The sequence below is a fragment of the Myotis lucifugus genome, unplaced genomic scaffold, assembly GCF_000147115.1.
Source record: "Myotis lucifugus unplaced genomic scaffold, Myoluc2.0 scaffold_27, whole genome shotgun sequence".
NCBI classification, from domain to species: Eukaryota; Metazoa; Chordata; class Mammalia; order Chiroptera; family Vespertilionidae; genus Myotis; species Myotis lucifugus.
The window spans coordinates 8,178,245-8,201,643 of NW_005871075.1; the positions used below are offsets into that span (position 1 = coordinate 8,178,245).

The 23,399-nt window shown below is 40.4% G+C and overlaps 1 protein-coding gene across 8 annotated transcripts in view; it reads left to right on the forward strand.

Annotated features, from left to right (window-relative positions):
* STAU2 (staufen double-stranded RNA binding protein 2) overlaps positions 1-23,399 on the forward strand; it is a 226,565-nt gene that overhangs the window by 28,432 nt on the left and 174,734 nt on the right. For all 8 annotated transcript variants that reach the window (XR_002828626.1, XM_006086356.3, XM_006086355.3 and 5 more), the window contains 2 exons: positions 2,580-2,739; positions 10,237-10,372. Coding sequence is in view for 7 of the 8 variants with exons in the window: in XM_006086356.3 (XP_006086418.1) it covers positions 2,580-2,739; positions 10,237-10,372 (296 nt within the window). In the remaining variant the exon portion in view is untranslated. The remainder of the gene's footprint in view (positions 1-2,579; positions 2,740-10,236; positions 10,373-23,399) is intronic.

Consider the following 23,399-nt stretch of genomic DNA (forward strand, 5'->3'; position numbering starts at 1 on the left):
TTCATAGAATAAGTTGGGGAGTGTTCCTTCAATTTTTAGAAGAGTTTGTATAAATTGGTATTATTTCTTCCTTAAACATTTGGTGGAATTTGTTATTGAAACCATCCGGGTCTGGAGTTTTCTTTGTGGAAAGAGTTTTAAATACATATTTACTTTCTTTAACATATATAGGGGCTATTGGGGTTACCCATTTCCTCTTGAATGAGCTTTAGTAATTGTGTCTTTCAAGGAATTTAGGTTGTTGAGCTTATTGGCATAAAATTAGAAAGTGTTCACTTGTTATCTTTCAGTACTTTAAAGACTATGTAGTGATGTTACCTCTCTTATTCCTGATATTGGTAATTTGTGTCTTCTCTTTTTTTCATGATTCGTCTGGCTACAGGTTTACCAATTTCATTGATCTTTGCAAAAAAATAGCTTTTAGTTTTGTTGATTTTTTTCTGTATTGTTTTACTGTCTTGTTAATGTTTGCTTTTATCTTTATTAATTCTTTTCTGTTTACTTTAGATTTAATTTGCTCTGCTTTCTCCAATTCCTTAAGATGGAAGCTGAAATTAACTTATTTGATCTCTTGCTTCTTTTCTATTATAGGCATTTAGTGCTAGAAATTGGTAAATGTTTTATGAGAAATTGAAACTCATGTATATTCTGTTCTTTTTGGGTAGAGTGTTCTAAAAATATCATCCAGGTTATGTTCATTGAGTCTAGTTCAAGTCTAATAAATTCTCTGAGATTGTCTGCTTGATAATTGTTAGATCAGTTATTGAGAGAGAGGGTATTGAATCTCTGACTTTAAGTGTCGGTTTTCTGTTTCTCTTCACAGTTCTATTAGTCTTTGCTTCACAGATTTTTAAAAATTTTACCAGTTTTTTGTTTTAAATATGTTTTTATTGATTTTAGAGAGAAAGGAAGGGAGAGGGAATAAGAAACATTGATATGAGAGTGAAACATTGATCAGCTGCCTCCTATACACCCGCTACTGGGGATTGAGCCTGCAACACGGGCATACGCCCTGACCCTGAATCTAACTGGAGACCTTTGGGTTGACGCTCAAACAACTGGGCCACACTGGCCAGGGCTACTTATGTTCTTATTTGATCTTGTAAAAGATCAAAGACATTCTTCTACATAACCACAATACTGTATCATCACTTAAGAAATTTGACTCTGACTGAACATATTATTTGATACATGTATAGTCCACAGTCAAATTTCCTGAGTTCTCTAAATGCCTTTTCTACTTTTTTGTCTTCCAAGTACACACCCAATCAAGGGGCATTTGTTGTACTTGATCATATGCATTCATGTTTCTTGAGCATCCTTTAATCTATAATAGCTATTATTCTTTTGTTTTGTTTTTTCCTTTCATGACATTGTTATTTTTGAAGAGAATAGTCCAGTTATCTTATAGAATATACCATCATCTAGATCTCTCTGATTGTTTCCCTCTGGTTAGATTGAGGTTAAACATTTTTGGTCAAGGATATTCAGTCTTCTCACTGGGTCATATCAGGAGGTTCATGATGTCAGTTTGTGTGATTATTGATGATTTAACTTAATCACTTGGCTAAGGTATTTTCTGCCTGACTTCCTTCCTGCGATTATTTCTTTTTAATTGAAAAGTATTTGGGGTTAATACTTTGTATTCCTAGAGAGTACTAAGCTATATGTGGACTAAAATAGTGGATTGTGTTCGTATCCTGTAACTTGATTCTAAATTCTCAAGGTGAGGAATAGGTTTGGGGCTCATATGGAAATATGGTGTGAATGGAAGGTTAGGGTGTGAAGTGAAGACTGACAGGTGGGAGCAGCTAGGACGGGAACAGTCGAAGGGTTTTAACCTGCTGTTGGTTGGGGTGATGCAATTGGATTTGAGTTTTAGGAAGACAGTTTTAGCAGAAATCAGGTGGGAGATTATTATGTCTGAGCTAACGATGATGAAAGTCTGACTCCAACACAGACAGAGAGGTTGGAGAAATAATGGACAGATTTTGGTGACGGGTTAAATGTTGGTTGTGGAGGATCGAGAGTATCTTGGTGACATAACATTTGATAGGATTGCCTGACTTACTGACTCGATCATGCTAAGTATGAGTTTAAAGAATTTAATTTTATAAAGTGTTACAGACACAGGGCCTTTTGGGTTCCCTTACAGTTTCTCTGAACTCTTTGTACTTACTCTACTTTTTTGAGGACTATTTGAATGGCATTAACAGCATGATCCTTTTTAGGGACATGATTTCTTTTGATGTTTCTACCCCAAATGTACATGTATACCTTTCAGCCTTTGGATAGGACAGAACAGATTTGGCCCAAGCTCTTAAAATTCTTTCACAAGGTAGAATCATAACAATTTTGTTGCAAATGATCTGTAAGGGACCTCTAGCTGTAAAATGTTGATTCTGTGGTGTATCTGTTTTTCTCTCGGATAGCACATTTGATTTCTTGAGAACTTTTTTTTTTCAAATATTTTTTTTATTGCTTAAAATATTTCAACGAGTAGTACATTTGTCTCCTTTTTATTTTTTTGATTTCCTGAAAACTTTTAATGTTTTTCTTCCTCTCTGTGTTTTTCTAAGATGTTCTCAGTGCAGCTGAGCCTCGGTGAGCAGACCTGGGAATCGGAAGGGAGCAGTATCAAGAAGGCCCAACAGGCTGTTGCTAGTAAAGCTTTGACTGAATCGACGCTTCCCAAGCCAGTTCAGAAACCGCCCAAAAGCAATGTGAATAATAACCCAGGTATGAGCAGACTCATCCCCTCTGTCCTGCTGTGTGTTCTATGTGTGCCGTCTCTGTCCGTTACAGCAGGCCAGTTGTGTAGCCAGCAGGTGTGTTAATAGTACATCTGAGAAAGACGGGTGGATGATAACTGCGCGTGAGAGAATGAAGAAGGTAATTGTAATTAATTTTAAATGTTGCCTTAGTGGATACTATCATGGTGCATTACTGACTTTTTCTTTCTTTTCTTAAAAATATTTTTTATTATTGATTTTTTTTGAGAGAGACAGAGGAAGGGAGAGGGAGAGGGAGAGAAACATCGATGTGATCTATCGGTTGTCTCCTGCATGCCCCACACCGGGGATTGAGCCCACAACCTGGGCATGTACCGTGACCAGGAATTTTCAGAATCAAACCAATAACCCTTCAGTTCATGGGACTGATGCCCGATGGAGCCACACCAGCCAGGGCCATTACTTATTTTTTAATCTTGGGCGAAAAGAAATTTGGATACAAAGAACAGAAATAAGATTGAATTTTTTCCTAAAGTTAAGATAGAAATGATCAATTTTTCTTTTTAAATATATCATATAAAATTTAATAATTAAAATGGTTATTCTTTTTTTTAGTTTAATAAAAAATTATAAAATTAGCCTAAGCATCTTCTTACTCTGTTTGTTGGTGTTGAAATGATTGATATTCAGTTTAGGACATTTGTATGAAATTTAGTAAAAAAAACCCACAAATAAAAAAAAAAGCAACCCCACCTGTGTTTAATATAATGAATGTTCTAATTTTAAGCTCCTACTAATAATTTTTTAAAATATATTTTTATTGATTTCAGAGAGGAAGGGAGAGGGAGAGAGAGAAATATCAATGATAAGAGAGAATCATTGATCAGCTACTTCCTGCATGCCCCCCACTGGGGATCGAGCCCTCAACCCGGGCATGTGCCCTTGACCGGAATCGAACCTGGGACCCTTCAGTCCGCAGGCTGACGCTCTGTCCACTGAGCCAAACCAGCCCGGGCTCCCACTAATAATTTAAAAAAGTTGTTCTGCATATATGCCAACAACATTATATGTCCAGTAATCTGTTGGGAAGAGGCAAACCTGTATGGGACATAGTGCAATTCACAACATCAAATTAATAAAGTTTCAGAAGTTTAGTACCAGCCCTACATCCCTTTACTTATTCGTTAACTTATTAATTCACGTGGTTACCTCTGACCCATATTGCTTTAGGTGTTTTTGTGGTGGAGTACAAAAAGACATTTTGCCTGCCAACAGTGACCCTATAATCTGTTTAATTATAGTTTACACGCTTATGTTTGTAATCAAGGCAGACACATCTTGTGCTCACGTGGCACCTGTTAGATAAGACAATCTCCTTTTGCAAGGACTGTTCTTTCCAGAACTTCATGACTTGCCTATTGCTAGGCCTTTGGTTTCTGTCCAGCTGAGTCTAGTATTTCTGAAGTAAGTTTAAAGAAGCCAAACTATTATTATAATAAAGAAAAAAAAAACTGTTCAGTTTGAAGTTGATAAGAGGCTACCTACTTATTTAATTTTTAAAATCTCTTTAGATTACTGGTTGATCATTAGGACGCCACCACTACTTCTGTTTGTTAAGAACTTACTTGTATACATAGATCTAAGAAGTATATAAAATGTAAGATTTTACGGTCATTTACATGAATCACATAACTCAGTGGTAAAGTGAATAATAACAGCCATTGGTGCTGTAAGTCATGGTAACACGGCTGGAGGTAGTTGAGGTGAGATGTGGGCCTTGACTGGAGTGTGGGCAGGCATGGAGGAGAGGAAGGAAGACTCTGTTCTGAGGAAAGGCATTGGAATTGGAATCTGGATAATTGGTTTGTTTTTAAAAAAAGTTGTAGATGGTTTTTAGTTAGAACAGGTAAGTGACCATTATGAGATAAGACAGGAGATGTAGCCCAGCTGGTGTGGCTCAGTTGGTTGGTGTGGTCCCATGCACCAGAAGGTCCCAGTTCGATTCCTGGTTAGGGCACATGCCCAGATTGCAGGCTCAATTCCCGGGAGGGGGCATGAGGGAGGCAGCTGATCGATGTTTCTCTCTCTTTGATGTTTCTCTCTCGCCCTCTCCCTTCTTCTCTCTGAAATAAATTAAAAAATATATATCCTATATAATAAAAGGCTAATATGCAAATCGACCGAATGGTGGAACAACTGGTTGCTATGACGTGCACTGACCACCAGGGGGCAGATGCTCAACATAGGAGCTGCCTCCTGGTGATCAGTGCGCTCCCACAGGGGGAGTGCTGCTCAGCCAGAAGCTGGGCTCATAGCTGGCAAGCACAGTGGTGGTGGCGGGAGCCTCTCCCACCTCCGCGGCAGTGCTAAGGATGTCCGACTACTGGCTTAGGCCCGCTCCTGCGAGAGGGTGCAGGCCAGGCTGAGAGCCCCTCCCCCCCCCCGCAAGTGCATGAATTTTCTGCGCTGAACCTCTAGTATATATATATAAAAGACTGAAGATGTATTTAGGGAGTGGATTGTGATGGACTTGAGTGCCAGCTTTAGGAGATCAAGTTTTATCCACACAGCAGGTCCTCAATTACCTCGTTTCGTTAGGTGCTGCAGGAAGTTCACGCTCGTGTATATCACTTAGCTCTGGGGAATTGGCTTCCTCATACAGGTTTCCATGTAGCTTAAAGTCGAAGACCCTATGGGCGATGTTAAAGGAGGACTTAGGTAGTTTGGTGGATTAATGTTTACGAGCTGGTGGATGATATGTTTAAAAAAGCATTTTAGAAAGTTCAGTTTGACATGTAAATGGAAGGCAGAAAATACTAAAAACACGATCAGTTAGGAAACCCCTGCCATCGTTTATGGGTGAAGAAAGAAGAAAAGAAACTCATGTGCATTGAGTTCTGTCTGCTCCTGTGCTGTGTTGGGAGTGGCGGCCGGAATGGAGCAGGACAGGAGTTCCTGACCCCGTGGCTGCTGCCGTGCGAGTGCGGTGCTCTCCAGGGTGGGTGGTGTGAATGGAGCAAGAGTGTGTGTGCCGAGCTCTGGGTCAGACCCACCTCGAGGGTGATTGCAGGAGGCACAGCGGCCAGGGAGCCAGAGGAAGGAAGCAGGACCGAGCCTGAGGGCCAGTGGAGATGCATTTCCACTGTTAGAAGTGGCAGTGAGCTGAGAGAATGAGTAGATTTGGGGGGTAAGCTTTTAAAATGGAGTATAATCGATGTACTGGCAAGTGCACGCATCCCGGTTGGAGAGCCCTGATGGGTCTTGGCTCTTTGATCGCTTTTCCAGTTCCACAGGCTCTACCAGAGCCCCAGCCCTTCCCAGTGGTTACGCAACTCCACAGGGAGCATTGCTCTGCTTTCTGCCGTCTTACATTCACTGTGCCTCCTCGTGGAGCCATCCACCAGAGAGCTCGTTTTTCTCACTGTCATGCTTGTGAGAATGACCTGTGCTGTGCTTAACAGCGTAATATTCCATTGCTCTGTAGCAGGGATGGCGAACCTTTTGAGCTCGGTGTGTTAGCATTTTGAAAAACCCTAACTTAACTCTGGTGCCGTGTCACATATAGAAATTTTTTGATATTTGCAACCATAGTAAAACAAAGACTTATATTTTTGATATTTATTTTATATATTGAAATGCCATTTAACAAAGAAAAATCAACCAAAAAAATGAGTTCGCGTGTCACCTCTGACACGCGTGTCATAGGTTTGCCGTCACTGCTCTATAGTGTCCCGTTGCATGAATATCCCAGTTTACTTAGTCATTGTACGATTGATGGACAGTTCGATTGTTTCCAGTTGGGGCTGTTATTTAGAACTAATACTGTGGTGATCATTCTTGTACACATACGTCTCTGTTGGGGATGTACCTAGGATTGCAATGGCTGAGTCATGGTTAGGCACGTGTTCATGCTTAAATCACATCAGAAGATGAATTAAGGCCAGAAGTCGATGCACGCCACAAAAAAGACAGGTGTTCTTCCATCACAAGCTTCCGTTTCTACATCTGTTGGAAAAAATGAGAAAGCTCTTTAGGCATCAATTAGACGCACTAAAGAAGCCAACAGAGTTTTGGCCAAATTGAATAGTGAATTGCAGCAACAATGAAAGGATGTTCTTTTTTAAAAATATGTTTTTATTGATTTCAGAGAGGAAGGGAGAGAGTCAGAAACATCAACGATGAGAGAGGACCACCGATGGCAGCCTCCTACATGCCCCTGCTGGGGATCCAGCCTGCAACCCGGGCATGTGCTCTGTCAGGGAATCAAGTCAGTGACCTCTTGGTGCATGGGCTCCAGACGCTCAACCACTGAGCCACACTGGCCAGGCACCACAGTGATTTTTTTCTTTTGTGATTTAAAACAACAGAAATATTCTCTCCCAAAGGGTGATTTTTACATTACAATATTCTTTTTAGGTTTAATAGTTGGCATTCTACCCAAGAGCTTTTCTTCCCCCCCTTTTTTCATTTGTTTATTTATGTATATCACCACAGATTCCTGCATTCCTATTTTACTTAGAGGCTTGCAATCTGTCATTTATTTTGATTCTCAACTTGTCCCAGATTTGGCCAGTGGTATGGCCCCTTCCAGTTAATCCCCGTGTCCTTCTGCTATTTCCCCCTCATTCTTTGATCATTTCTTACTTTCTGGTACAATAGCTGTTCTAGGCCGACTTGCATTTTCCTGGCCCTGGCCCTAACCCTGGTGCCAGCCAGTTCTCCAGGGAGCCCTGAAATCCATTCGTTCTTTCAACAAATATTTATTGAGTAACTGCTATGTTCTAGGGACTGTTCTAACTTCCTACAAAGCTGTGGCCTCAAGTGTCAGTAATATGTGGCGATTTTCTTTCACCTGTCACATACTAGAAATCCACGATTGTAGCTATAGACGTTTGTGTATCTTATTAATTAGCCTTTTTATATTAACCACTGATAAATGTAGAAATTTCCTTTAAAGTGGCTAAAAACCACTGAAAAAGGATCCTGTGTTTATAGTGTTGTTTATAGCCATATCCTACATGAGGATTCCTGTGTAACGATTATCTTTATGTAGCCTGTGCCCAACTGGCCTATGCTGAAAGTAATGGTACTGACCATTACCTGGAGGTGTCTCAGTTTGAAGTTACTCTTTGGCTGTTTTATGGGAAAACATCACTGCCTTAGTCTAGTTCTTGGTGAAACAGTAGGAGCTACTTTCCTCTAGACGAGAGGAACCTTTTCAGCACGGTTTGTGCTTTTCTGCTCACCTTCTCTCCTTCACCCCAAGACCCTCTGTGACCTTGAGGCTGTTGGTGTCTGTGCGATTAATCCAAAGGAGAACTCGAAATGACATAAATCTTACACCTGATTTACATGTTAATTATTAAACTGAAGTCTTCCTGAAGAACATGGTAAGCTTTTAAAGGCAGACTGCTCTTTGTTGTTGATAAAAATCTTTGGAAAACTGTTAGGCAGTCCATAATAAAGTTAAATATAAACCTACTCTGTGACCTAGCAGGTCCACTGCTAGTATACACACCCAGGAGAAATGAGTGTATGAACTTATTTTAAAAAGTTCAAGGTGGCTTTTCACTTAATAGCCCCAAACCGGAAACAATCCCAGATGTCCCATCGATAGCAGATTAGATAAACTGGTATATTCTTTCATTGGAATATTCAGTGATGAAATATAGTTTGAAATACTGATATATGCAACAAAAATCATTATGTCGAGTGAAAGAAGCAAGACAAAAGGATTCATATTCAGCTTCGAAGGACAAAACTGATCAATGATGACAGAGGTCAGAATAGGTAACTTGGGGAGGTAGGTCTTGACTGGAAAATGGCATGAGGAACTTTCCGGGTGATGGAAACGTTCGTATCTTGATCTGAGTGGAGGTCACATGAGTGTTTACATGTGTAGTAATTCATGGAGCTGTATGCTTGAGGTTTGTAAAATACTGAAGGAATGAAAGACAAAAGGAAATTCCTTCATGCTTGACTTTCTCTTCCTCTGCCCCGTGCATATGGATTAAATTAGGGATTTGGACTAATTCAATCTATTAACTTTGCTTTTTTTCTTATTCTTTCCCACCTCTTCCTTTGTCCTTCACTCCCTATATTTTCCCCTCTTCTTAACCTTGGTTTATCCTTGTTCCTTTAAACTCTTCCATGGTTTCACACGAATTCTTTAGCGGTGAGACCCAGTGAGTAGGTTCTTGAGTCTTGGTGGGTTGCTCGCAGCCTGGCTGCCAGGAGTGCATTTGGGTCAGCCCCCACCCCTTTGCTGGTGCTCTGTGCCGGCCCCGGGTTCACTGTGGCAGGAACTGGACCCAATTTTGTATGTGATGAATGGAGTCTTAAACGTACTGTGCACAGAATTTACATTGCAAATAAATTTTACTTTCTAGGAAAGCTTTAGATTTATTTTTGTGATTTGTTACATGGAACATATGTACATATATTTTATTAAATAACTTCTTTTGGTACTTAAAATAACTTGACATAATAATTTTACATTGTGTATTATTCGAACTTGTACTAGAATAGAGAGAATAAGATAGCGAATATCTCTGTACCCATCCCCAGCTTCAGCGGTTATCCACACATGATGGCCAATCTTGTTTCATTTTTTTAAATCCTCACCCAAGGATATTTTTTCCAGTGAATTTTAGAGAGAGTGGAAGGGAGGGAGGAGGAAGAGAGAGAGAGAGAGGGGAAGAGAGAAAGAGAGAGACATCAATGAGAGAGAGATACACACACATCAGTTGGTTGCCTCCTGCACACACCCTGACCAGAAGGGGCATCGGGGATTGAACCTGAAACCAAGGTATATGCCATTGACAGAAATTGAACCGAAGACCCTTCAGTGCACAGGCCAACGCTCTAACCACTGAGAACACCAGCCAGGGCCAATTTTGTTTCTTATCTCTCTCCTCTGAGTTATTTTGAAACTAATCTCAGATATATCACTTCATCCATGCATGCTTCCGTGTGTATCTATGAAGATTATCTACAGAAAGCATTACGTACTTGTATTCCTTTGTCCTGTTGTTGGTTATAGAAAAAATTCAAAATTTATTTTCATTAGACAAATCCAAGAATTACTGATGACTGTGTTCCTTGCTAATTTTAGTTGCTTGATTGCCAAAGATAAGTAAAAATATTCACAGGTGATGGTGTTTAATGACTAGATAATTGTAAGTTTTCTGGGATAAGTAATGATGAAATTCAAACCTTTCTTAATATCTGAATTGAGCAATCTGTAAAACTTGTGTTTGCCTTGTTTTGAAATAGTATCACTATAAAGTTGAGTTTTGGGTCATTCATTACTGTACAGAAAAGGTTGCAAAACCCCAGATTCCAGATTTCATTTGGAACGATTTTCCTGTTTATGTAGTTTGGTTATGCACTCCCTTAGAAAGGCAGACCTACTTCCAGGGTGTTTACATGTAATATAGATAGGGCTGGCACGATTCATTAGGGAAATATTTCACCTGTGTGCCTTTGACATGTGTCTTCACAGGTAGTATCACTCCCACGGTGGAGCTGAATGGGCTTGCCATGAAGCGGGGAGAGCCTGCCATCTACAGGCCGCTGGACCCAAAGCCCTTCCCAAATTACAGAGCTAATTACAACTTCCGGGGCATGTACAATCAGAGGTGTGTCTCTTTCTGGTTTTGTTCTTATTTGTTAGTTTATGCATGTGGTAAACGTTTCTGAAACTCAAGGAGTGTTTTCATTGTAAAGAATATTGACTTCAGGCATATTTCATGGGACTTAGATAAATCAGACTCACAGGAATATTTCACTTAAAAAATAACTGGTTTTCAGGAGCTGGTTTTTGTAGAGTCACGAGACCCCTGTGTTTGCTTTGGGCGTGACCATGTTTTAAAGTCATTCCACAGTCTAGTGCTGACCGCCCAGTTGACTTGCTCATTTCCTCACCAAGCAGGTGGTTAGCTTAATTAGTGTTTTCCTTATTTTGTCTGAATATATTGCAAGCATGGGTGCTTCTAATTTTTTTAAAGACAGTTTTTCATGGTGGATAAAAGCTATGAAATTATAGGACACATCTATGAAATTTAGTACTGTGAAAAGGAGTAAGAGCCTACTTAAATTCTCTCCTGTAAGAGTTTTAATAATTTATAAAAAATTCGTTGGGAGGATTTACAAAGTCTTTCTGTACATTACATAATTTTGTGATAGTTATAAGTGTAACAATTTTATAAGCATGGCAGGATTTTTAAAAAGGTTTATAACTTTTTTTCTGATCATTTGTAAAAGTAATTTAACTCATTATAGAGGATGTGAAAAATGCAGAAAGTTAAAAAGAAATTATAAATAATTTGCAATCCCAGATTTAACCACCTTTAATATTTTGGTGTACTTTGTATATATTTTATACTTTACATATAAATATATTTAACCAAATTGGAGTTACCCATAATATGCAGTTTCTATAGTACTTCACGGAGGTTTATGTGAATGATAAAATGTACAAACCTTAAATGTACATCTGGATGACTTTATTTGATTATCTTATTTATGTATATATGTAATTATAGTTTATTTGATGACTTTTTACCTGGGTGAATTCTCATTTGTCACCATCCCCCCTGGGAGTCTCCTCCTCCCGCCTCCCTCCTCCCTGAAGTAACCACTCTTCTGTCTCCATAGACTGGTTTTGCCTGTTACTGAACTACATATAACTAGACTCATACAGTATTTAATCTTCTGTATCAGACTTTTTTCACTTTATGTGATGTTTTTCTTGGTTTCTTTGTTTACTTTTCTTTTTAGAGATTCATCCATGTTGGGTTTTGCTCTTTTTTATTGATGAATAATGTTCCTTTTTATTGAGGAATAATGTTCCTTTGTATGACTATATCATAATTTGTTCATCTCATATATGTAACATGGCCTTCTTTTCACTTAATATAGTGATCATTTTTCATATCTTTAAGTAATCTTCAAAAAATCTTTTTCATGGGTATTAATGCTTTATATGGCCAAGGTATACTTTATAAGTATATAAATAGATATAAACAATGAATATTTTATAAGTATACAAACAAAACATACCTCTTTTGATCATTTAGGTTTCCTTTTTTATGATAGTTATAAATAATGCTGCAGTAAACTGTCTTTATATACAGATTTTTGTTTATATCACTGATTATTTCTTTAAGATACATTACTGCAAGGGGGTATTGGATTAAAAGAATATCGTTTTGCCCAATTACATTAAAGTTTTTACTAATTTCTTACAGCATATTCCATTGCATTCTGAAAACACAAATTGGGTTTGAACGCATTGTCTTGTTTGACAGTTAAAAAGTGGAATGTTTTTAGATTTTGGTTTTATTGATTACTTGTGAGACTCAACAGTTTTTCAAATATTTATTAGTTGCTTTTTTTTTTTTTTGACTTGTCTTTTTGAGTTTGCTAACTTGTATTGCAGTGCTTGACCAACCTTCAAATGTTTACGTGTTGGGGGTATTACATTAATTATTTGTTTAATTTTCCTGCTTAAAAAAATTGGCTAGTTTTGTGTTTGTTTTGTGTAATATACTACAATTTTAAATGTTACATGGTCTAATCTGTTAATTATATTTTTGTTATATCTTTCACTACTTTTATGTCTAAGGAATTTTCACATGTGATCAGATATTTGCTGATGCTCTGAAATTTTTTTATTGAGGTATAATTGTTGTGTAACATTGTGTAAGCTTAGGGTGTTGGACATTGATTTGACACATTTATATTGCGCTATAATTGCCATTGTAGTGTTAGCTAATATCTCTAGCATGTCACATAATTATCGTTTCATCTCTGGATGGGCTGCTGATGCTTTTCAAATCATTTCGTATATTTACTGATATCACAGACTCAGATGTGAGGAGAAGATATTTATTTGGTCTATACGTAATCTGATATTTTTTGGTGTCTTGCTTGGTAATGGAAAAATTACTATTTAATCCTACTTATACTGTAAATAACTCGTTTAACTATTGCTCAGGTTCTCTGAGAAAACCCTTTGAGACAATCTCGTAGACTTCTGCCCCTCCCCCCTCCTCCAGGGGTGTCTGGGGAATTGACTGTCCTGTCCCTGTGGGAAGGGAGGGCCCTCGTGTCTGCCTGGGGGCCTGCATTGTGCTCTGGCTCCTCTGGTCTTTGTGGTGATGTCCCTTGTCCATGGGTAGCTGGCGTCTATCTTGCCTGCCCTGCCGAAACCTGCACGTGGTGATCGTGGGCGGTTGCCTCCTCCTAAGTACCCCTCCCGAGGATCTGCCTTCTTTCCCGGCCGCCCGCCGTGGCCCACACCTTAGCTCTCCTTGGCTCCCTGGGATGCTGCTCCATCCCTCTGTGTCCTCTCCAACCATGGAGCATCCTGTGGCGTCTACACCGCGTAGGAGGCAAAAGGGACATCACATTTGTCCTATAGTTGCCTCACTTTCTCTTCTTCTGTATAACATACCCGTTCCCTTTCTTGTCAGTCCGAGTTTACCTAATACAAATGAAACTACTTGCCTACTTGAGTTAGGAACCTCGTCTATTTTATGTTTGCAAGATAGTTAACTTTTAATGTGCTATAACGAATAGACTCATGAGGACATTATACTTAATAGACTCATGAGGACATTATACTTAAATGTTTATTGATTTTGATGTCTATAATCCTGTATTGGGCTTTTGCTAGAATTTTGATTAGTGTATTTATTGCCTATTTTTTATTTTCGTGTTGTACTATCATTGACGTATATTATAATTTATTACTTTCGAATGAAAGAAATCTGGTGGGAAAGCAGTGAGACATCTGACATTAATCTCTGTCCTTAGGAGCTCATGTCCTAGTGGGGGAGGCAATCGTCAGTAAGAGGCGGTTACTCACTGAGACAGTGACAGTGTTAATAAAGAGCTGAAGGAAGAGAGGGAATGAGCAGTGGGGATGGCACTGGAGGGAGGAAGGGCGTTCCAGGCAGAGAAACGCCTAGTGCAGTGATGGCGAACCTTTTGAGCTCGGCGTGTCAGCATTTTGAAAAACCCTAACTTAACTCTGGTGCCGTGTCACATATAGAAATTTTTTGATATTTGCAACCATAGTAAAACAAAGACTTATATTTTTGATATTTATTTTATATATTTAAATGCCATTTAACAAAGAAAAATCAACCAAAAAAATGCGCGTTTCACCTCTGACACGTGTGTCATAGGTTCGCCATCACTGGCCTAGTGCAAAGGCCCTGTGGTGCTGAGTGCCCGGCAGCAGTGTCCTGAGTGCTGGTGCCTCCATTGGGCCAGAGGGGTGGGAAATGAGGATGTGACAGGGGTCAGGGGTTTGCTTTGATTTTATCTTTTCTGCTTTAGATCTTCTGCTAAGAACGCTGGCATTTTTCCTTTGTCGGCAATTCCTAGTTTCAGGATCTGATTCCGTGGTTGTCATGAAGTTGCAAGGATTTGATTTGACTTCTCCAAAGGGTTGTGCCTTCGGCCATTTCCATGTAGTGGATAAAGCGGGCTTTCCCTTCAGGTTTTTGGAGGGTGTGAGTCACTAAAAGGGCAAGAAGAAAGGAGGGAAGCCGCCAGGCCATGTTTTACAAAAGCTCTCCGCTCCCTAAGGCCAGACCTCACCGCTGCTCGGTTAGAATTAGGATACCGCAGAGGAGCTTCATTTGCAGAGGACGCCACCCGCATGTGTTACAGGGAACTCGGAGCCAAAGATTCTAGGAGACGCTTCTTGTCAGATTCCCGGTGAGTCGGCAGCTTCCTAATAGGGCAGGGAATGAGAGGTGAAGGAGTTTAAGAAACAGGTAGCATTTCCAGGGATTTCCGAAAAGGTCCTTTCGTTTTCTACTTAAAATAATCTTAAGCAATAATTAGAAATTGCCCAGGCTGTTTTGTAGTTTTTTAAGTCTGTTCTTTCCTGATGAGGTTCCTCCACCTGCATCATTTCAGAGGCTAAGGAGAACCTCATCAACAGGCCTTTTCCTCCCCCAACCCCTTTCCTGACGCTGGAGGAAAAAGAGATGATTATTCTCACCTGGACTCTGAAGCCCCGGTCTCCCTTTGCTACCCCCAAGATGTTTGAAAATGAGTACATCCAGTTACATCTTTTTTCTTTTCCTTTCTCATTTGGAGCCCTGTTGGCTAACATATAAAGTTGAAAGCATCCACAAATTTATATGACCAAGTACAAGATGTAAAGATTGGAGAGCATTTTGTGCTTTTGTTCTCCCAGCTTTGTTACAAAAAAGTATACACGTTATCTCAAGGAACAGGATGGTTAAGATCAGGCCTCCAACAGCTTGTCCACTTTGTATATTCACAGATGAAAAGAAGAGCATTATTGGTTGGCTGAAGCCAGAGGGCCCGGTGTGCTGACGCAGGCTGCCCATCTCAGGGTGGCCCATGTGGAAATGGGGGTTTTGCCCCGTGTGACTGAAGGTCTGGCGGGGAGACCTGTGGGCGTGGTTGGATGCAGGGCTTTAGTGTTGCTCATCTCATTTTTCTTCCGCTTGACTTTATTTTCAAAGAAACTCGCTTCCATTAGCTATACCTCGTGTGATACCAGCCCCTCGACTTGTCACCTGGAGAAGGAGAAAAAGGTTTTGGTTTTGGATTGTTCTTAGAAAACACACACACACACATACACACACACACACGCGCACACACAAACACACACCTTTGTGTAGACTGTCCATCCCAGAATTTGTCATTCAGACTGCATTTGGTTGGGGGACTTTAATTGGCCAAGTTTGGGTTTGTGCTCAGCCTGGATAAACAGGAGTTAGTCCCATCCGAATCACACAATGATTGTATGGAATGGTTCCCCAAAGGCCAGATTCTGAGAGAAAATCATTTCCATTACAGCCAGGACATCCGGTTCAAATCCCAGTCCTGCTTTTAGCTGTGTGATTTGGGGAAGGCACTGGGCCTCCCTTACTTGCCTCACTTTCCACATGGAGATCATACCAACGGAAAGGGCTTTCGTGAGGCCTCATTCGCTCAGCAAACATTGTTTGAATGCCTGCCGGCTCTTTGCCACATGTTGTGTTACAGTAGATACTTTGATGAGAGACAGGCTAGCGGATTCCGAGTCTAGAGGAGGAAGACAATGAAAAGAAACAACAACCACGATAGATGTGTCCACATGGCGATGGAAACATTGAGAACACGCCTCCCTCAGACTGGGGAATCAAGCCTCTGACAAGGAATCGACACTTACACTGAAGGTTCAGGGTGACACCAGGTGACAGCCAGGTGAAGGAGGTTAGGAAAAGCAGCCTAGATTTTGAGAACAACAGCAAGGAATCCTGAGAAGTTTAGTTCATCCCTGGACTTGCAAGCAAACGGGTGTGTCGGGGATGACATGCTGAAGGGTTCAGGTAGGGCACTGACCTCGATGCCCACAGGTGGCACGCCAACAGGGAGAGGGTTTATCCTGAAGGTGATTGAGAGCCACTGAAGGATTGTAAGATGAGGGATAGAACAGCTGGATATTTTAATTTTATTTTTATTATTTTTAAATATATTTTTATTCATTTTATTATTTTATTTTTTAAATATATGTTATTGATTTTTTACAGAGAGGAAGGGAGAGGGATAGAGAGTTAGAAACATCGATGAGAGAGAAACATCGATCAGCTGCCTCCTGCACACCCGCTACTGGGGATGTGCCCGCAACCAAGGTACATGCACTTGACTGGAATCGAACCTGGGACCCTTCAGGCCGACGCTCTATCCACTGAGCCAAACCAGTTAGGGCTATTTTTATTGATTTTAGAGAGGAAGGGAGAGGGAGAGAGAGAGAGAGAAACATCAATGAGAGAGAATTATTGATTGGCTGCCTGCTGCAAGCCCCCTACGGGGGATCGAGCTGGAAACCCAGGCATATACCCTTGACCGGAATCGAACCCGGGACCCTTCAGTCCGCAGGCCGACGCTCTATCCACTGAGCCAAACCAGCTCGGGCTAGCTGGATAGTTTTTAAAGGAATATTGCTTTGATAGTATATGGAAAATAGTTTGGATAGGCTTAAAATTCAAGGGAGACAGATGAATTACAAGGATGTTGTAATTCAGGCTTAACATGATGAGAGCCGGGGACAGTGAAGCTGGAGAGGAGATTGTGTCTAGGTATTTAGAAGATAGACTTCGTGGCACTTGGAGAGCGACTGGACGGGGAGCATTAAGGTAACCTTCACGTGTCTGGACAGTGGGAGGAGTTGGAGCAGGTCTTTGGGAAAATGAGGAATTTGGTTTTGACTGTGTTGAGCTTATATTACCTATGAGACACTTAGGAGGAGTCCTTTTATCACTCTGTAAAGCCTCAGTGAAGGGTTGGAGGAACACGTGGAAACAGGAAGCTCAGGGGCGGGGGCTTCCGGAATAGCATGTGTAACGCATCTTGCAGAAAATGGCCTTGTTTCGGATGCAGCCTAAGTTGAGTGGCCCATGTGTTCTTTGTTCATCTAGGATTTACATGTCCTTCCCAAAAGGGTTTGGTTCTGTTGGTTTGTCATCTTCATTTTGGAACAATTGCATGGCTTGCATCCATGCCAAGCACCCCGGGCCTCATGTGTGGTTGGTATATTTCGTGTCAAGCTAATATTTGGTCGCCTTTGTCTAGTAGTGTATCCAATTCCTGGGCCAATCACTTGTACCTAGGTCAGTAAAGTTGCTTTCTCTTCGCATGTGTGGTATGAGTCATAGCAAGTGAAGCAAGGAAAAGAGTTTGGACTGTTTTGTCCTAAAGTTACTTGTTCGTATGGCAGAGCCAGATACCTACTTGAGGCTTCATGCCTCCCCTCCCCCACACCCCCCATTGCCCTGGGAAATTAAGTTGTTGCAAAGAACTTTACAGAGTGGAAATTTGAGAGGGTGAGACAAGATTTTGAAGTGTCTGACCTGATTTTATGTCATTATGTTAAATATCAGTAAAACCAGAAATAACTAAGATTTTAGTTTATGAAAATAGCTCATTATATTTCAAGGCTTATGGGACATAGGTCAATGACTAGCTGCTAATTATTGTTAGATGTGCTGTTTATTTTAAGCTTGTTCAAACTGTCAATCTAAGCGTTCTTCACTAGTATAATGCCCCTTTAAAAAGCATATTGGAAAGAAAGTAAAACAACTGAGAAACTGAATGTATTTGGAGCAGTGGTGGTATGAACAGGTATAACCTGCAGTTTTGCTTTCTGCCACCAGATGGTGCTTGTATACTGATACAACAACATACAGTCTGGGTACATTCCCTTTGGTTCATATTCTAAGGCTGGTGGTTAAATGATAAATGAGAGTTTAAACCGTATGAAATTGCCGATATTTGACTGTTTTTATAACCTATAAATATGTCAGCTTCATATGGTTCAACATAATAGGCAAAAATCAGCCAGATACACCGCTGATATTTGGATGAGTGGGCTTTCTGCTTTCAGAATTGTGTAACGGAAATTTTATACACGTTGGTAGTATTAGCTCTGAGAAATTTGAAAAATTCTGAATTTTTTTTTCTCCTTTGATTTGGAGAGTCAAAATATTTTTATTTTTTCTACCCTTTCTGAGGATATGAAATTAAAGAAGTGTAAGGATAACTGATGTAATTGTCATTTGCTAAGTCTTAGGAATGCCTTTTCGGACAACTTCCTAGAAAGTGAGAAACTGAGTAATTGTAGTAAATGTGTAACACATCGCATTGCAAGTCAGGTGGTTTCTAGTTCTTTGCTTTCAACAAATCGCAAGAGGACCTGATCAAGTTGTCAGTGGCCACAGCATGAAAATAACTTCTGACGGTAGATGACAATGGAAGTGGCGACACAGAAAAAACCTTTTACTTTTAATAAAACTCAGCGGTGATTTATGTATTAACGTGAATGATGGTTTTCAGTGATTATTCCTACCTAGGAAACTCCAAAATAAGAATTAAATTGAGAACCTATCTCATTTTAGCAGTAAGAAATATTCTTTGTAGAAACAACAATATACACTTTTTAAAAAGCCCTAACTATCTCACTAGGAAGCATGCCCACTAAGATTTTACTTTCTGTTTGAAAATCATCAAAATTTGTGATTTATGTTGTTCCATTAATCATTTGCTGATAACTGCAATAATGGATTATTCTACAACATTTTTAAAAATACATTTTTATTGATTTCAGATAGGAGAGGTAGAGAGGGATAGAAACATAAATGATGAGAGAGAATTATTGATCGGCTGCCTCCTGCATGCTCCCCACTGGGGGTCAAGCCCGCAACTGGGGCATGTGCCCTGACCGGGAGTGAAACCTTGAACTTCTGGTTCATGGGTTGATGCTCAGCCACTGAGCCACGCTGGCCAGGCTATTCCACAACATTTTAAAAAACAGACATGCTTATGGTCACAAGAGATATAAAACTTCTGAAATTTTAATTAATGTCCATATTCTTGATACACAGGATTATGGAAGAGTGAGCAAGAAAAGACTTTCAGTTATAAAGTGTAACATTAGGATACAATTCTATGGAGAGTGGTATAAAATGCAAGTTCAAGAGAAAAAACAGTGATGTAAAATTTCTGATATATTTAACAGAGTTTAGGTATTGTTGAAGTAGATGAGGATAGATGTCAACAACTTGGTATGATATTTAGATTTCTTTGGATACATTGAAAGGAGTGACACACTTTTATTTTCAAATGTCAATACTTACAGCAAACCAAAAACAACATTCTTTGGAAGTATTTAAGCTTCTAATGAAAAATTTTGTTTTATTTTACTTTTTCTAATGGAAAATTTTAGCTGTAATAATTGTGCAAGAGTATACATAGTTTTCAAAATTATTTTATGGGGCCTGAGCGTTAAGTTTGAAGAGTGTTGCCATAGACACGTGGAGAGACGCTGAATGGAGACGCAGCTGTGGAATGCGCAGGGTGGGGTGTATTTTCTTGATTTTCACACCCAGAGGCAGCTACGGGTAGTTTGAGGAAAATGGCTTTCTAATTTAAAAAAATGTTGAGCCGAAACCAGTTTGGCTCAGTGGATAGATAGAGCGTCGGTCTGCGGACTGAAAGGTCCCAGGTTCGATTCCAGTCAAGGGCGTGCACCTGGGTTGCGGGCACATCCCCAGTAGGAGATGTGCAGGAGGCAGCTGATGTTTCTCTCTCATCGATGTTTCTAACTCTATCTCTCTCCCTTCCTCTCTGTAAAAAATCAATAAAATATATTAAAAAAATAAAAAAAATGTTGAACATGAATATGGCAGCCTTAATTAATCTTTTGAACTCAGGCACACCCAAAAAGTGAAATCGTATTTCCCTTCTATGTTACCTAATATAATTCCCCCATTTGTAAAATAATAAACTTATTCATCATCAGTATTTCTGGTGTTGTGCAGGTGAAATATTTATCTTTAACCATTAGAGGGCAGCATGAATTTACCTTTGCAATTAGCTTTCACAACACATGAAGGCTTTTAAGTCACAGGCTTAATGTAACATAAGCATCATTTCAAGGAACTATGAAGTTTTTTAGTTAAAAGTCAAGCTTTCATTAGGCATTTTTGTAATGTAATAAAAAACATGATAGCATACAAGTAGATGCCCCTTTTCCCCTCCTCACCTCCCTGTCCCTAAGCATAGTAGAGCTTTTATACATTTTGGAAAGTGGCACAGTTTGATTCTTACTACTTAAACTTAATACTTACCTTGATTTTCAGCTGAAGAATGAGGAACTCAGGAGTCTCAGGTGCTCTCTGAAAAAAGGGATTTGAAGACAAACTTGGGAAATGCTGCGTACTGTGTCCGTCTTAAAGATCCCTTAACGATTCTTAAAGATGTCCTGCAGAAAGCTGTTTGTCTAAGTCAGTGGTTGGCAAACTGCGGCCCCTTGAGTGTGGCTCTTCCACAAAATACCACGTGCGGGCGCGCACGTACAGTGCGATTGAAACTTCGTGGCCACACTCAAGGGGCCAAAGAGCTGCATGTGGCTCGCGAGCCGCAGTTTGCCGACCACTGGTCTAAGTGGTTCCAGCTCTGGCGGAGCATCAGGCTCTCCTGCAGCACTGATAGGTCCGATGCCAGGCTCTCTCCAGACTCATTCAGTCAGAACTGCTGGCTGGAGAATTGCCCACCAGCGTTTTACAAGGTTCCCCAGGGGAATCGAATGTCCTGCGTTGGGCACACATTACCCTCTGTTAACATCAGGGATTATTTTATGATATGCTGGTTTAAGTAGTCACAGATAGATCTTTTGGAAGTGTTAAAGTAGAAGGTAAGAATTGCAGTTAACCACAGTCCTTAGGGAAGCAAGTGTCTGGGCAGCCAAGTTTTTCAAATTGCTAAGGACTTTACCCCTTTTTGCAAACTAAAACTTTCCTTATTCCAGTAATTGTGGATAGAATTTTTCTAAAAGTCAGGGCACACATTTTCCATATTAAAAACGCCACCATTACGAATCTAAAGACTCTATCACAGTGGTTCTCAACCTTGGCTGCACATTAGAATCACCTGGGAATCACCTGTTACTAATGTTGTGGCCCTACCCCATAACAAAGAAACAGAATTTCCGGAGGATGAGGCCCAGAAATCAGGATTTTATTTATTTATTTATTTTATTTTTTAATTTTTTTAATATGTTTTATTGATTTCTTACAGAGAGGAAGGGAGAGAGATAGAGAGTTAGAAACATTGATGAGAGAGAAACATCGATCAGCTGCCTCCTGCACATCTCCCACTGGGGATGTGCCTGCAACCCAGGTACATGCCCTTGACCGGAATCGAATCTGGGACCTTTCAGTCCGCAGGCCGACGCTCTATCCACTGAGCCAAACTGGTTTTGGCCAGAAATCAGGATTTTAAAAAGATTCCCAGGTGATTCTAATGTGCAGCCAAGGTTGAGAACCACTGCTCTATCATGTTCAGTCAGGGTCAGCCTTATAAATGACAGCCATCATTCTAAGCCTTATGAGATGCGAACAGGGTTTGTCCAGATTCCCCTGGGTGTCTGCTGGAATCCCCAGGTCTGCCCGCTGTTCTTTCTCCACCATCCTTGGCTGTGAGGTTGTCAGTTTATCTCTTGTTGCATGTCCGTGTACCCCTGTATTAGCAGCGCCTGCCCTACCTCCTTAATTTAAGGCTGTTAAACTGCTCTTGTGTTGAAAGCAGATCCTGTAGTTAGAATTGGGAGAAAGCAAGAGTAACAAGGCTTTGCATTAGGCCCTAAGGTGCTCCTGGGTGAAGCACACGAGCTTTCTTCAGTCTGTGGGTTTTCTCATCTCAGGAGCAGCGGGAGATGAATGTTTTGGAGGAGCAGGACAGGTGACCACGTTTGCATAGACAGGCAGTAGGAGAGGGTAAACGTGGTTATGGGTAGTCAAGTAGGAGGTGACTAGAATAAAAACAAAACCAAACAACCCAGCCATCTAATGATCCAGGCTCTCTGCTAGGTGTTGAGGAAAAACGGAAGATAGAGCATTATTCTATCTCCTGCTGGAAGAGTTGAGTCTAGAACAGCGGTTCTCAACCTGTGGGTCGCGACCCTTTGGGGGTCGAATGACCCTTTCACAGGGGTCGCCTAAGACCATCGGAAAACACATATATAATTACATATTGTTTTTGTGATTAATCACTATGCCTTAATTATGTTCCACTTGTAACAATGAAAATACATCCTGCATATCAGATATTTACATCACGAATCATAACAGTAGCAAAATTACAGTTATGAAATAGCAACAAAAATAATTTTATGGTTGGGGGTCACCACATGAGGAACTGTATTAAAGGGTCGCGGCATTAGGAAGGTTGAGAACCACTGGTCTAGAAGGTTAGAAAGATGACTTCAGTCCATAGCTAAGTGCTCTGAGAGGGGAGGTGAGTGTGTGGAAGCACAGGCAAGTGCGTTTGGTCTGTGGGTTCAAGTTTGCAAACCTGAATTTAAAAAAAAAGTATTTTTATTGATTTCAGAGAGGAAAGGAGAGGGAGAGAGAGAGAGAGAGAAAAACATCAATGATGAGAATCATTGACTGGCTGCCTCCTGCACACCCCCTGCTGGGGATCGAGTCCACAACCCGGGCATGTGCCCTGACCAGGAATGGAACCATGACCTCCTGGTTCATAGGTCGATGCTCAAGCTCTGAGCCACACCGGCTGGGGCAAACCTGAATTTAATGCTTGAACAGCTTTCACAAAGTTACTCTTTAGAAATAGTCTCGCAGTTTTAAAATTGGGAGCCTGAAGGTGTATTTATCTAACCCTTACTGATGAGAAAGTTTTCCAAAGAGAGTTTAAGGAATTTTCACTTTTGGGGGGATGATTAATAAGTGCTGTAGAAAAAATATTGGAGTAAGTTTGGAGATACTAGATGAAACCAAAGGATTTCTTTACTGCAGGACTTCTCAGAACCCATGATACGCTGATGTACGTTACACATCGAGAAATGCACACAACATACAGCACTTCCCGTACTCCTTTGGCCATGGATCCTGGTGTGTTAATGAATCACGTGTAGGTGCAAATTATGGGAAATGCTGGCTTATGTGGTTTGCTGAATAACTAGTTAAAGATAAGCTGCAGCTCCAGTGCAGTTCCCATGACAGTGTGCTGTGGTTTTCTAAGACATTTCAGTATTACCATAGAGAACAGCTTTCACTATGAAAATGCCACAGTTCTTATGGCCACATTCTAACACTATTTTACATGTGGTGTGAA